At 38.2% G+C, this 14,103-nt stretch overlaps 1 protein-coding gene across 3 annotated transcripts in view; it reads right to left on the bottom strand.

The window, feature by feature from the left end:
* Window positions 1–3,566: 3,566 nt before the first annotated feature.
* The window catches only part of afap1 (actin filament associated protein 1), a 103,261-nt gene continuing 92,724 nt past the window's right edge, over window positions 3,567–14,103 (bottom strand). For all 3 annotated transcript variants that reach the window (XM_032583207.1, XM_032583205.1, XM_032583206.1), the window contains 5 exons: window positions 8,428–8,548; window positions 7,009–7,173; window positions 6,740–6,930; window positions 6,493–6,660; window positions 3,567–5,633 (listed from right to left, as the gene is read on the bottom strand). In XM_032583207.1, the coding sequence (XP_032439098.1) occupies window positions 5,607–5,633; window positions 6,493–6,660; window positions 6,740–6,930; window positions 7,009–7,173; window positions 8,428–8,548 (672 nt within the window). In that variant the 3' untranslated portion in view covers window positions 3,567–5,606. The remainder of the gene's footprint in view (window positions 5,634–6,492; window positions 6,661–6,739; window positions 6,931–7,008; window positions 7,174–8,427; window positions 8,549–14,103) is intronic.

Below are 14,103 nucleotides of genomic sequence, written 5' to 3'. Positions count from 1 at the left end.
CTTCCCTCTCTGCTCACCCACTCATTCACAGGATTCACAAGATACACATGGAGAAATGTCTTCTGGACCAGAGTTTCTTAAATTTACAGATGGAATGAATCAACAGGTTCGCTTCGGCACGTCTCTCCTTAGCGCTCACATAGCAGACCTCACTTCATTTAAGCCACCTGACTCTAACTTCCCAGAGGATCCATCACTCTGCGTTTCTGAGGTCTGAGGCCGGGGTCCAGACTTTATCTTTACACCCTTCTTGCTCCAGAATGTGTCTGGCCCCCCGGCACTGCAGAACAGGACATTACCTGTCCGGATCACTACAAGAAAATTTACAAGAAACAGAAATATAAAATACAGCGGAAGTACTTCAAACGTTAAACTGTTTCCCTGCCTAAAGGAACCTCAGACTGAAGAACTCTTGGCCTCCAAGTCACTTAAACTAGCTCTTTTAAATACCAGATCTCTCTGTGCTAAAGCTCTATTAATTAATGATTTCATCACTGAGCATAATATCGATGTTATGTTTCTGACAGAAACATGGTTGAATGATAATAATGAATCGATCGTACTAATTAAATCTGCGCCTCCAAACTACAATTTCTTCAGTGAGAATAGAAAACACAAAAAAGGAGGAGGCGTGGCTTCAATATTTAAGAATACCATAAATAGTAGTAAAATTTCCTTGGGTCACTTCACCTCTTTTGAGTATCTTGGAATTGAGGTTAAAGGCCACAAACGAACTTTGACACTAACTTTATACAAAACACCAACATATGTGGAAAATTTCTTTACTGACTTGAATGAGCTTCTATCTCTCATGATTGATTATTGTTGGTGATTTCAACATTCATATTGTCAACCCCCAAGACAGAGGGGCATAAAAGCTCGCTAACATTTTAGAGACTTTTGGTCCAACACAACATGTCAAACAAGCAACACACACTAAAGGACACACTGGACCTGGTTATCAGTAAGGGTGTGAATATTTCCAATCTCTCTGTAACTGATGTCGCCCTGTCAGATCACTTCCTGTTATCTTTGAAAGTTCTTTATCTTTTAACCCACTTGGACAAACAGCAACCATCACAAAACGTTCTCTCACAGAAAACACAGCAGAAACATTTAATCAAATCTACTCTTCTTCCTCACCCTTAAGCTGTAATGACGTAGATAAGTTGGTAAATGATTTTCAGTCTAAAGTTTCAGATATTATTGATTCCATTGCTGTAATTAAAATGAAGGTTGTGTCTGGTAAAAAGAAATCTCCATGGAGAAATGCACAAACAGATCTGCAAGACAACTCTGCCGTAGGGCAGAACGAAAATGGCGTAAAACTCAACTCCACGTTCATTGTGACATCTATAAAGAAAGACTACGTAACTATAATTTAACACTAAAACATGCAAGAGAGGCTTTCTTTGAAGATGTCATAAACAAAAACATTAACAATGCTCGAGCTTTATTTGCAACAGTTGACAGAATCACAAACCCTCCTATTATGCTACCACCTGAATTTCAAACAAATGCCGCTTGCAACCAGTTTTCCAGATTCTTTGCAGAGAAAATTTAAAAAATCAGAGGATTAATCTGTACATCCACTATAAAGTCAGTACCAATGCTGTACCCAAACAAAACAAATAAAGGAAAAATGACCCAATTTCAACTACTTAATTATAAAACCCTACAGGAAATTATAAGTCAACTAAGTTCACATTCCTGCTGTCTGGATGTTTTACCCTCACATTTCTTTAAGAAAGTTCTGCCTGTTATTGTTACTGATCTGATCCAAATAGTAAACTCATCGCTCTCATCAGGGGTTTCCCCCCAGGCTTTGAAAACAGCAGTAATCAAACCACTTATAAAAAAGAACAATCTGGACAAATCACTAATGCAGAATTACAGGCCGATCTCCAACCTCCCATTCATCAGCAAAGTTATTGAAAAAGCTGTGTGTAAACAATTAACTAGCTTCCTAACTATAACCAACCGCTTTGACTCCTTCCAGTCTGGTTTTCGTGCTCACCACAGCACAGAGACTGCCCTCGTAAAAGTGTTCAATGACATCCATATAAATACAGACTGTGGGAGAACCACAGTGCTGGTTCTGTTGGACCTCAGTGCAGCTTTTGACACTGTTGACCATGACATATTACTGAATCGACTGGAGAGTTGGGTCGAACTCTCCGGTCCAGTGCTTAACTGGTTTGAATCCTACATAAAGGACAGGGATTTCTTTGTTTCAATTGGAAACTTTTCATCAAAGAGGTCAAAGGTCACATGTGGGGTACCCCAATGTTCAATCCTAGGACGCCTCTTATTCAATATTTATATGCTCCCACTAGCTCAGGTTATAACAGGAAATAATATTAGCTACCATAACTATGCAGATGACACACAGCTCTACATTACGATGTCACCAGGTGACTCAGAGCCCATCCAATCACTGAACAGATGCTTAGAACAGATAAATGTGTGGATGTGCCAAAACTTTCTCCAGTTGAACAGAAACAAAACTGAAGTTATTATTTTTGGACCTAAAGAGGAACAATCTAGAGTCAATGCACAGCTTCAGTTATTACAACTGAAAACCAGCGATCAGGCCCGAAACCTGGGAGTAGTGATGGACTCTGACCTGAACCTCCAGAGCCACATAAAGACAGTCACAAAGTCGGCCTTCTATCACCTGAAGAACATTTCCAGGATTAAAAGACTAATGTCTCAGTCAGATCTAGAGAAACTCATCCATGCGTTTATCTTCAGTCGTATTGATTATTGCAACAGCGTCTTCACAGGTCTGTCCAACAAATCAATTAAACAGCTGCAGGCGATCCAGAATGCTGCTGCTCGCGTCCTCACTAAAACCAGGAAGATAGAGCACATAACACCAGTTTTAAAGTCCCTACACCGGCTCCCTGTAGCTCAAAGAATAGACTTTAAAATACTGTTGTTAGTTTACAAATCACTGAACGGCTTAGCACCACAATACATTAAAGATCTGCTGTTGTTGTATCAACCTTCCAGACCTCTCAGGTTCTGGTTCTGGTCTGCTCTGCATCCCCAGAACCAGAACCAAACGAGGAGAAGCAGCTTTCAGCATCTATGTACCACAAATGTTGAACAAACTTCCAGAAAACTGTAAAACAGCTGAAACACTGACTTCCTTTAAATCTCAACTAAAACCCCCCTTTTTAGGATTGTATTTGAAACGTAATCAATTACAAATTTATTGATAGAACCTGACTTAATGCTGTGTTTTGATTGTTGATTCTACATTGCATTGTGTTTCTGTGTTTGATATGATGTAAAGCACTTTGAAATGCCTTGCTGCTGAAATGTGCTATACAAATAAAATTTGATTGATTGACTGCTTTTCCACCTGGATCCACCTGACCATTGTGGTTTTACCATATCTCTGGGCTATTTCAGGTAAAGGAGTTATTTTCAATGTTTTTGATAATTAACACAAAGAATGAACATTTTGACCACTCCATGTAGCCCAGCCTCCCTAGAATACAATCTCATCAAAAAGCCAAGTTTGGTCAAAGCAAATAGTAAAAAACTGAGATGGAATCTTTCCCATTACACATATATTAGGAAATCATCAGTTTGTAAAAGGCTGGTCCATGAAGAATAGTTACTAAAGAGCATTAGTGGTGGCATTACAGGCAGTTACCAGAGAGTCCATATCATTTTAGCATCTGACCACATGGACCTACTGAATTACGTTGCATGCTGCTAATATTACATTTACAACAATTGGATCAGCTGTACTGTACTATCAGTACAGCTGATCCGTGATAGTTGTTGACTGCCAAGGGGTACCTGTATCAAATTAGACAAATTAGAAGAAGTAACCCAAACAGACATAGTTAAGTAGCTAAAGACATTGATCTTTGCATAAAAAACATACCAGTTATATGTAAAGTGTATGGGAGAACAGTTCAAGGACTCTTTGAAAAAGTGAGTAGAGAAGTAGAGCCGGTAATTACTTCCAGTTGGGCTCTTGTTTTTCTCTACTTTTTATTGCTAGCAATGCAAGCTTGCAGCAATGTTTATAGCTCCAACTGCAAACTTGCAAATTTTTATATTTTTCAAGCGTGCATGTCTTTTAGCATCACATTAACTAGTTGTGTTTCCATTACAAATGTACCAAATCTTTCTCCATATTCTGCTAATAATTTCTCAAATGCAATGTTCTCATTAAACAAGACATGAAATTAAAATCACAAGTGAATAAGCTTGTTCACAAGATAAATCATTAAAAAAAATCACGGCAGTGACAGATGTATACAACAACATAAAATATATTCATATTTCAGACATGGTGCTAGCACTCGTCTATCGGCCATTAGAGTAGACCTTGGCGTCTTATTCAGTCATCGGAGCGACAAACCCCTTACACCTGGGAACAGCTGCGTCTGCAATATTTTTGGGAAATTGTACTTGGCAATTTCACAGAAGAGCTATGGATTCAACACATTTGAATGACACACAAGTATTTATGGACTGTGTGATGCTGTGAGAGCTCTGGTGAAGCCAGCTGAACATTGTCCAAAAAAAAAACAAATAGACTATCATCCTCCTACCACTTGTGTCATTTTTTTTGCCAGTGGCAACATAAGACTGTTGTTAAATTGACTCATATGATGCGACAAAAGTTTTCCATTGCAGTTCTGCAAGATACAACTATTTCAATATGGCCAAAAAACCATCTTACCGTAAAGCAAAAACTATTGAAAAACATGAGCTTTTTAAAAATCGGCATGCTTCTATTAAGCATATTTATTTTCGTAATTTCAGTTTGCACAATTTCCTGGATAATGGAAATGCAGCTACTGTTGGATGCTGTGATAAGTGCTTGTAAAACTATCTCTCCAGGCATTGCGCATCACCTCAGCCTTTTCTAGACATGCTAGTTTTTTCAAGTTTACTCAAAATTGAGGCAGATTTGTTTCGAAATTGTTGTTGAAGAAAAGTAAGTGAACCCAAAATTCTATTATGCTTTTTACCCAATTTTCTGCCCCTTCTGTGTTGTAAAACTAATGGTAATGCACCTCCAGTCAAAGGTCTTCCAATCTTTAGTGTTGTGACAGCAAGAAGTAATTCAGTTTCTTTTTTTATGCTCTGTAAGGAAGTTTCATTGTTATCTCATGTGTTCTTCTGTTGTGACCCTGATTGACACAGCTCCACGAATTCAAAAAAAAAATTTGCTTGTCAAGAGTCACAAATTTAAAAAAAAAAACAACAAGAAAAAACCCCAACAAAAAACCCTTAAAAATATTCAGCATAAATAAAAAATGGGAAAGTCAGTATTTCCTTTAAAATATACAAATAAATACTTAGTTTTGTTTCTTTAAAACTGCATCAGAATTTTTTAGTAAGAAATGTGGCTGCTCTTGATGGGATCACTTGGCACACTAATCATGCTAAAAAGCTGTGTAGTGATATGTATGGTGTATAAAACATTGTCTCTTGTTTTAGCTGGTGATAATGATATCCCTGTGTCTTACTGGGCACACACTCTGTCTGTATGAGCAGTCTTAAATAAATATATACACAATTTCTGCAGCAGAAAGGAGTGGAAGCAGGGTCGATGTGAAGACTTCAGAGGTTTATGAGCCGCTCTTCTGCTCCCATTCCTGTGAAACAAAAGCACACTCTATAACAACTTGGAAGCATTGTTTTGTATGTGTTTGAGTTTCAGTCTAGTATCTGTGAAGAACCAAAAAAATATGTGCACAAACAAGATAAAGGTAAGTTTAATCAAAGCTTACTGAACATCCCTGTATACAGCCCCTTTGTGGTAGAAATTTAAAATAGCAATAGCATGCAGAAGTTTAAAGTTGCTTATGGCCATGAGAATTCTGCTTAAAAAACCCAGGTACAGTAGAGCAAGTGAGACATTTTGTAACGCACGTCTGGACTTTCCAGGCACTCTTGAGAAATTTAATATATAAGTTTGTGTTGTTTGTGCAGCTCCAAGAACAGTTTTTTTGTAATGTTGTCACATCCTTCTGTCAGTGCACTACAACACCAGTCGTCTTTGTGGAAACATTGATATGAAAGTCTTTTATAGGTTTTTGTGTTGTTGTGTATTATGTCTGTTCTATTTTATGTCTATGTGGACAATGTGTCTATATAGTCTGAATCTATATGTGTGTGTGTGCGGGGGTGTACGTGTATGTGTGCGGGCGTGTAGGGGTGTGGGGGTGTGTGTGTGTGTGTATGTGCGTGTATTACATATAAGTGAAAGCAGAAATAAATAATAACATGACGTAATTAGTTTGGTTAATTATTTCTTTTGGGCCAATCTTACAAATAACATTTCTGGTGTCATGGACAGGTCTGTAAAGTGAAGAATTTTAAGTACTTCAGGTTACTTTATGTTGCTTATTCCAGTCTTTTTCCTCAAACTAAATAGTTTGAGGAAAAACTATTTCCTCAAATGGAGGTACAGTAAGATGAGCAGTGACATCAGTCAGCAGAGTGAACTCTGACCTTGGCCTTCCTCAGCACATGTCCTCTGACCGTTGATGGCTTCTGGCTACTCTGCTGCCGGCGCAGTAGCGATGCGCTGTTGACTGGCAGTGTACAGGACTCTGTGTCGCTGGTGTCGCAGCTGGAGAAGTGAGAAGACTCCTGTGTTCTCCGCAGCATGGCTGGAGACTGTTAAGGGGAGAAAAACAGAAAATTAAGCTGCCACCTCAGCCAACCATCAGTGAGGAAACAGAGGTGGAGTTCCAACCTGCAGGTCTGAGGAGGCAGCTTTGGGTTCAATGGTGAGGCCCAGGGTCACTCCTCCGCTCAGAGCTTTCTTCAGACTCTCCTTGACCTCTGTTGCCTCCAGCTCCAGGTTCACTCTCTCTTCCTCCTTCAGCTTGCACTCGTCTTCCACCTTCTTCAAGCGCTCCAGCAGAGATGCATGTGAACGTTTGCCTGGCATTTCCGGAAAAAACAATTACTAGTTTTGGAAAATCCCGCTAAAATGAGCCTTCTTCTTGGCTGATTTCCTACCTGCAGCCCCCTCCACGGCAGTGCGCAGGTCTCTCCTCTCCTTCTTCAACTGGTTCAGATGGTTCCTGATCTCCTGTTTCTTTTTCATCAGCTCCTCCTCTTTGGCCTGCAGCCGCTTGGCATCTGCCTCGACACGGTTTTTGCCGTACTTGCACTGCTCTGCATCTACACAACAAAGTCTGGCTGTTAAAGCATCTAATAAAGTAGACAGTGAGAAGGCTGCATGATGTCAGCCACACAGCAATCCAGCCACAGGAATCAGTCTTCCTTAATTAGTAAAGCTAAGCCCTGCATTCCTGCAAACCTGAGTGATGGCAACCAGAGAGCCGAGTTTGGAAAGAAGGCTGGTGTTCTCAAATCGTTTGGAGGGGAAATTGAAGAGTTACTTTAAGTACATTCTGCAGAGTTACAGGAGGTTACAAACGCTCTCAATCACACATCGAACACAAAAACCTCTGAACCCACCTTCCCATCTTTTAGTTTCTATCCTAGACTCAAGTCTTCCTGGAGTCCATCACACATGTTGGGATAACTTTTTGTGAGTTTTACAAATTGCTCTGCTAGAATCATCAGTCAGTCCATCCAGGATTTCAAAATGGTTTTTTATGATTTTTGTGATAGATATGATTGATTTTGTGTTGCTACGTTAGAAATATTTGCAAGAAGCGTTGCAACATTTTTTGTACTTAAACTTCTTCAAAAAAGGTGATAGAAACATAACAAGCAGGTAGATTGGACACACACAAACATTTGTATTCTTTAAAGGACTTAAATAGCTCGATTTTTCTTACTGGCTATATCAATAACTCGATATCAAGTAAGGCTGAAGCAGCAGAGTGGTAAAAGTAATAAATACAGCTACCTTCATGTGGGAGTTAGTCACTTAAAGTCAATGTTTTTAACAATTTTTGGAAAAATTTGCTATAAACTCACAATTACACATTAGTATGGAAGAGGATTAGAGCCACTGGAACAAAAGGAATTCTGACTTTTTTCCTCAGAAATAGAATTATTTAAATTCTGTAAGCACCATCAGACAAATCTAGTCCTAAAATTCAATTCTACCAAATAAATTTTGGACATACTTTCAGTGTAGATAAAGTTCAGGTTTACAAATCCTTTAACGAGGAGGAAACAGTAATATCACTATTTTCATAGGCCAACAAAAATACTTGACTTATTTATTTGGATTTTGACATAGAAGGAGAAAGAATAAAAATTCAGAGATTAACATCAGAACTATTTTTTTCTCCTGTTTTTAGTATCCCTAATCCTCTGCTGTACATTAGTGCAAAATAGGGATACTTTTGATTTTGCATAAATTTCCACAAAAAACTGGAGGGACTGATCAACGGAGCCACACACACAAAAAACATGAGTTCCTTATGCTCCACAGGAGAATTCAGAGACAACACTTACTGGAGTTGTTGCGTTTCACAGATGCCAACCCACTGACTCCATTCTTCTTGGCCTGACTCTTTGGCTCAGCCTTCTGTTTGGAAGCCACTCCATTGATACTGGCTCCCTTCTTTCCCTTGAACTGTAGCAAACAGGAAAAGCACAAGGGAAGCTTTTTAAATGGCATTTCTAATATTGAAACACAAAACCCTCTTTGGGATTTTTGTCAGACATCAAGTATGAACAGTGCAATAAAGTAGAGTCAAAGATTAATACTGAACTCAACGAATCTAAATCACCTGTAATTATAATGGACATATCATGTGTCAAGCATAGTGGTGTTAGCATCATGTTGAGGGACAGTTTTTTTTTATTGATGGCACCGGTGCATCAGACAGGCTACACCATTGTATAATTTTAAATCCCTTCTTAAAACTAATTTTTTTTTGACATATTGAGATGTTAATATTAGCTTCTGCTTATTTTATTAGTCTTTTATTACATGGCTAATATGATAATATATTTTTGCTTGAATAAAGCTGGAGGACTGCACAGTGGCGCAATTGGTAGCACTGTTGCCTTGCAGCAAGAAGGTATTGGGTGCAGTTCTCGGCCTGGGGTCTTTCTGCTCGGTTAATTGGTTTCTCTAAATTCTCCTTAGTGAGTGTGTGTGTGTGGGTGTGTGTGGGTGTGTATGTGTGTGTATGGTTGTTTGTCCTGTCTGTTTCTGTATTGCCCTGCAACAGACTGGTGACCTGTCAGGAAAATGAAAATGGATGAATGGACGAAATAAAGCTGGATTGGATTGGTACATTGCACTAGGATAGATTGCACCAGTTGTGTTTACAGATTAGGCTAATAAAGATGCAGTTGACTGGCATTGTTGCATTTGCACCAAAGAAGCATTCATTCCATTTAAATATTTTGTGTAGCAACATTTTGGCTACTTTAATGAAAATGAAAGTAGCCAAAATACTACTAATGATAGGCAAGATACTACTAATTTGCCATTTATTTTTCTGGTGAGTGAGATCTGTGTCGAGAAAACATGGCGCGCGAGTTAAGCTAGCTTTATTGGTGACATGCGAGGGTGTGTGCGCTAAACAGGGGCACTGCCAGGAATCTTGGGCCCCCTGACAAAAAATTTAATTGGGGCCCCCCACGCAGCTGCTATTACAATATCTTGAGTCTATCTGACCCATCAAAAGTGTCACAATTTTAAAGGCTTGCAACTGCCTTGCTTTCTTTGGTCCAATACTGATAACTAGAACAATATTTACTGCTCAGGAATTTTACATCCAACAGTCCACATACAGTATGCAAGTAGGTTGCTTAAATTTTTTCTATTAGTTTTAGATTACTGAAATGTCTTTCCCCACAAACAACAGTCATAGGCAACATGCAAAATATACATAAAGCAATCCAGACTTCTCAAAAAAATGCTATGTAGTTGCATTTTATTCAAACTGCAATATATAACTTTAATAAAAAATATGTTTTCTCCATATTTGTTAAAACTGTCACTGTATCGTGACAGTTTGTTATGAGACAGATAATCTGTGAAAACAATCACTCTCCTCCACCTGCTCCCTGAACTACTATTGCTGGCTAAAGTAATGCAACGTTCTGACCAAAACAACCAATCAGAACCAGGAGGAAGGTCTTAGTGCTGTCAATCAACTTCATTCACTCACTGCTAAATGGTAAAAAAACAACTTATCCTTACAGGAAAATCGTTTATCTGCCGTCACTGGTAGCTATGCTAACTAGACTAAGCATTTACAACAGACTGCGCTAGCTGCAGCATAGCACAGAATGAGGGGAGGAAGGATGAGCAGCTACATGAGATTGTGATTGACAGCACTAAAACTCTCCTGCCACTAACTGGTTGTTTCTAACACTTTGAGAAAGCAGAGGAAATAGATTTTTCACATCTCTCATACCATACTGTCACAACATAATGACAGTTTTAACAAATATGTGAAAAAAATCTATACATTTTTATAAAAGTTACATACTGCAGCTTTAATTTGACTTAGGAGAGGACGGATCAGGAGGGACGTGGGTTAGAGCTGCTGCTGACTGACTCACCTGTTAAGTGGTAAAAGGTACAGGGACACGTTAAATATATGAATATCTTCATATTTTTTTTCCTTAATTCATTAGATGCTAGTGAAATGGAGGCAAACAGTCTGTAGCTAAGCTAACTATGCTGAATGGTTGATAATCTCACACAGTCTACCCACCTCTCGGAGAAAAACTGGGTTATAAATTGACACTCTTGCATTTCTTTCTTTCCCTCTCCCTCTTTTTTTTTGAAAACCTGACTTTATTACTTTTCTTAGTAGCATAGTAACTGCCACAGTCATTCTTGTCTTCTACTGACTGCTGCTGAACACCGTCACCGTCAAGAGCTCCAAGCAGGAACGAACCATTTCATGCAGATCCATTTCATGCAGATCCATTTCATGCAGATCCATTTCATGCAGATCCAGGGGTTTTCAGGACAAATATGAATGTGTGTTTTTTAGTCTGGGAGTGGGAACGTTAAATTTTTACTGCTAAAAACAATCTTTGAAATTACAATATGATTAATTTTGTAATTGACAGGGCCCCAATTTTTTTTTTTATTTCTATGAAGAAATAATAAATAAATTGTGAAGGGCCCCCTGTTGGTCAGGGGCCCTTAGGATTATCATAACTTTTCTCTCCTATATGGCGCCCTTGGCGCCAAATGCACCATCACCGCCTCTGCATGTTGGCCTTCCGAGCTGTTGTGACGCCTGGTGTGTACCTCTGATGTTTTTTCATTATTATTAAGTTTATTTGATAGGGACAGACATAGACAGACTGAGCAGAACAGCGGTCCCATGTTTGCGTCATAGTGCAATAGCAACAGCTAATGTTCAGCACTTGTCTCTAAATGGGCTTTTAAAAAGTACCTCTAAAAAAATTGAAGTGATAATCATTTAAAATAGCACAACATATTGTTGACAATATCTACAAACAAACAGTGAAACGTAAAACATTAAAAATGGATTCAGTTCTGTTTTTGACATAACCAGAGTTTTTGAACGTACTAAAACTGGTTACGGACTTTAAATCAACAGGAAGTGAGTTCCAAACTGCAAATCCTCTCACGGACAGAGCACTTTGAGCAAAAGTGGTTCCTCGAAAGGGGATTTTACAATTTCCATCTAATTTCCATCTCTTTGTACTCAAACTGGATGATTTGGAAAGGGCTTTTATAGAGCAGGTTTGCCTGTACCAGCATTCATAAATCTCTATATGGAGAGCTCATTTTTGGAGCAAGCCACACAGCTTGCTTGACTTGTGCATGCTGTGAATTTAAAGTGCAATATAACTCAGCTACCTAAAATTTTGGACCACAAGATGTATAGAAAGTCACAAGTGCCACAGTTCAATAATTTAAAAAGTCCCACAGTTGATACTTTATATCTATGAAAATGTTCATAAAACCTTTAAACGTTCATTTAAAAACATTTCTAAAATTAATTTTATATCTTGATTTACATGTGTTTAATACTGAGAAAACATTTTTATTAAAAACTTCTTTCAAGGCTTCATCTTCCATAAACTCACAACACAGAGCAAATTCTCCCTGTTCTTTACATTCATGCTGTGCTTCACAGCATCCACCACCTCAGTACAATGTGTGCAGTGTTGTAATAATGAAATGATCGCAGCATTTTATTAAGAACATTGTTGCTGTAAATTGCAACTAATTGGCGTTAACATTAACCAGAAGTGTACATAAGTGGACAATAAAACCAGAACAACAGTGTCTCACAGCCGAGGGAACTGGAACGCTGTACTGGTTTGTCAGCTGACTGGCTGAGATCTTTCATGTAACCCATATTATCCAAATATTTAGGATCCTTAGTTATTCAAGAAATTATGATTTTCCATGATTTTAGTTATTATAAATTAATATTTGGTTCATACTTTGAATAATAGTATATTGTAAATGTAGTAAAATAGGTGAATCCTTCTGAAATAAAAACCTTTGTCTACCTTGACAGCCTTCATTATTCAACAGAGCAACACTTTGTGGTCTATGGTCACTGTTACAGTTGCTGGCGGCACTACACAGCGCACACATCAAAGGGTGGTGAGTAAGAGGTAGAGCTCCATAATAGCCTGTGTGGTGCCTTATATGGTTGCAGAAGAAGACTGTCAATGTAAAAATATTAAAGGAAAGGATAATCACACAACCATAATACGTAGTTTAAATTAGCAAACAATGTGAAAAGCAAATTATCTATGAGTTGATCTGAGGGAAGCAGAAAATATAATGGAAGGGATGCAAGAACTAAGTCATTGGTGAGGAGTAAGTTAGTGAGGCTTAAAAAAGGAATAAATGCAGAAGAGTTTGTATGATGAGTTTATTAGTTAAGCAGCAGAGTGTTAGTCACCTGAGTGGAGTCCAAAGGTTTATGGTCAGCAGTGAGGAATCGAGAGGAGATTTTAGAAACAGGGGATTTGTAGTGAGCAGCAGAAAAGGAGGAAGAGGAAGCAGAGGAAGCTTTGGGGGGATAGCGCGTCACGAGTTGAGGTAATGGCATATTTTCATACAGATTTGTGCTCTTTTGATGCACTTCCTCTTTGGTCTGGCCCCCCCCTGTGGTGGGAGTGGAGTACTGCAACTCAAGTTCCTTGAGTTAGATGAGGAAAGCAAGCAAACAAGGTGAAGAAAAGGAATGAAAAAAGAAGAAAAACAGCAACAAAATAAGGATGACAGGGAGGAGGAGAGGTCACAGTTAGTCCAAGCAGGAAGTCAATATGTGACATTATCTGGATGGGTAAATATTACCCATCCAGATAATGTCAGATATTACTAAAAGTTACATTTCATTGCAAAAGTATTTCAACTCCTTGTTTTTAAGATTTCATAATGAATAATTGTTTTGAACATTTTTCACAAATAATCATCTGATTATTTCAATCATCTGAGTCTTTGCATTCGGCCCCATGTGTCTAGGTAGATTTATGCCTAAAAACTGTATAATATTGTTGTTTGTTCTAATATTTCCTTTTCTTCCCTGCCAGGTTGTTATTGTAAATAAGAACATGTCCTTAATAGCTTACCAGATTAAATAGAGGTTGAACGAATGAATGGATTTTAGTGTTTTGCACAAACCCCTGACTGCAGACTGTAGAGAAATTTGGCAATGACCCCACCCACTCTACACTAAAATCACATTTGGTTGAAGAGTTCTTCTCATTCCCTTAAAAATGTCTAGTTTTAGAACTGTGGTGAAGTTACATTTGTGTTGGATATTTGATGAACATGACTGTGCTTCCATTAACCATAAAATTGCACAAATTGAGAGTACAAAAATAAATCTACTTGATGGAAACTCACCAATTAAAAAACAACTCACATTTTTTGATAAAATGTTTTTGCACTAAGATAAGGTGGTTTTTCAGCCGCATCAAAATAGATGTATTTCGTAAAACTGCAATGGAAACAACCAAGAAGATGGCAAGAAGAAGTAGAAGAATGACGATTTAGTCAAAAATATTGGGCTATTTGTACTACTTTGTTGCATCAACCTTACATTATGTCAATTACAGTTCATCTTCAATAAGGCAAGTAACAAAAATTGAGCTATTTAAGTTTGCTAAAGAAGAACTTTTTTTTTGTCCAATATGTCAATATGTCATATATAAGAA

Source organism: Xiphophorus hellerii, chromosome 14 (genome assembly GCF_003331165.1).
Source record: "Xiphophorus hellerii strain 12219 chromosome 14, Xiphophorus_hellerii-4.1, whole genome shotgun sequence".
NCBI lineage: Eukaryota > Metazoa > Chordata > Actinopteri > Cyprinodontiformes > Poeciliidae > Xiphophorus > Xiphophorus hellerii.
This window is presented reverse-complemented; position numbering and strand designations above follow the sequence as displayed.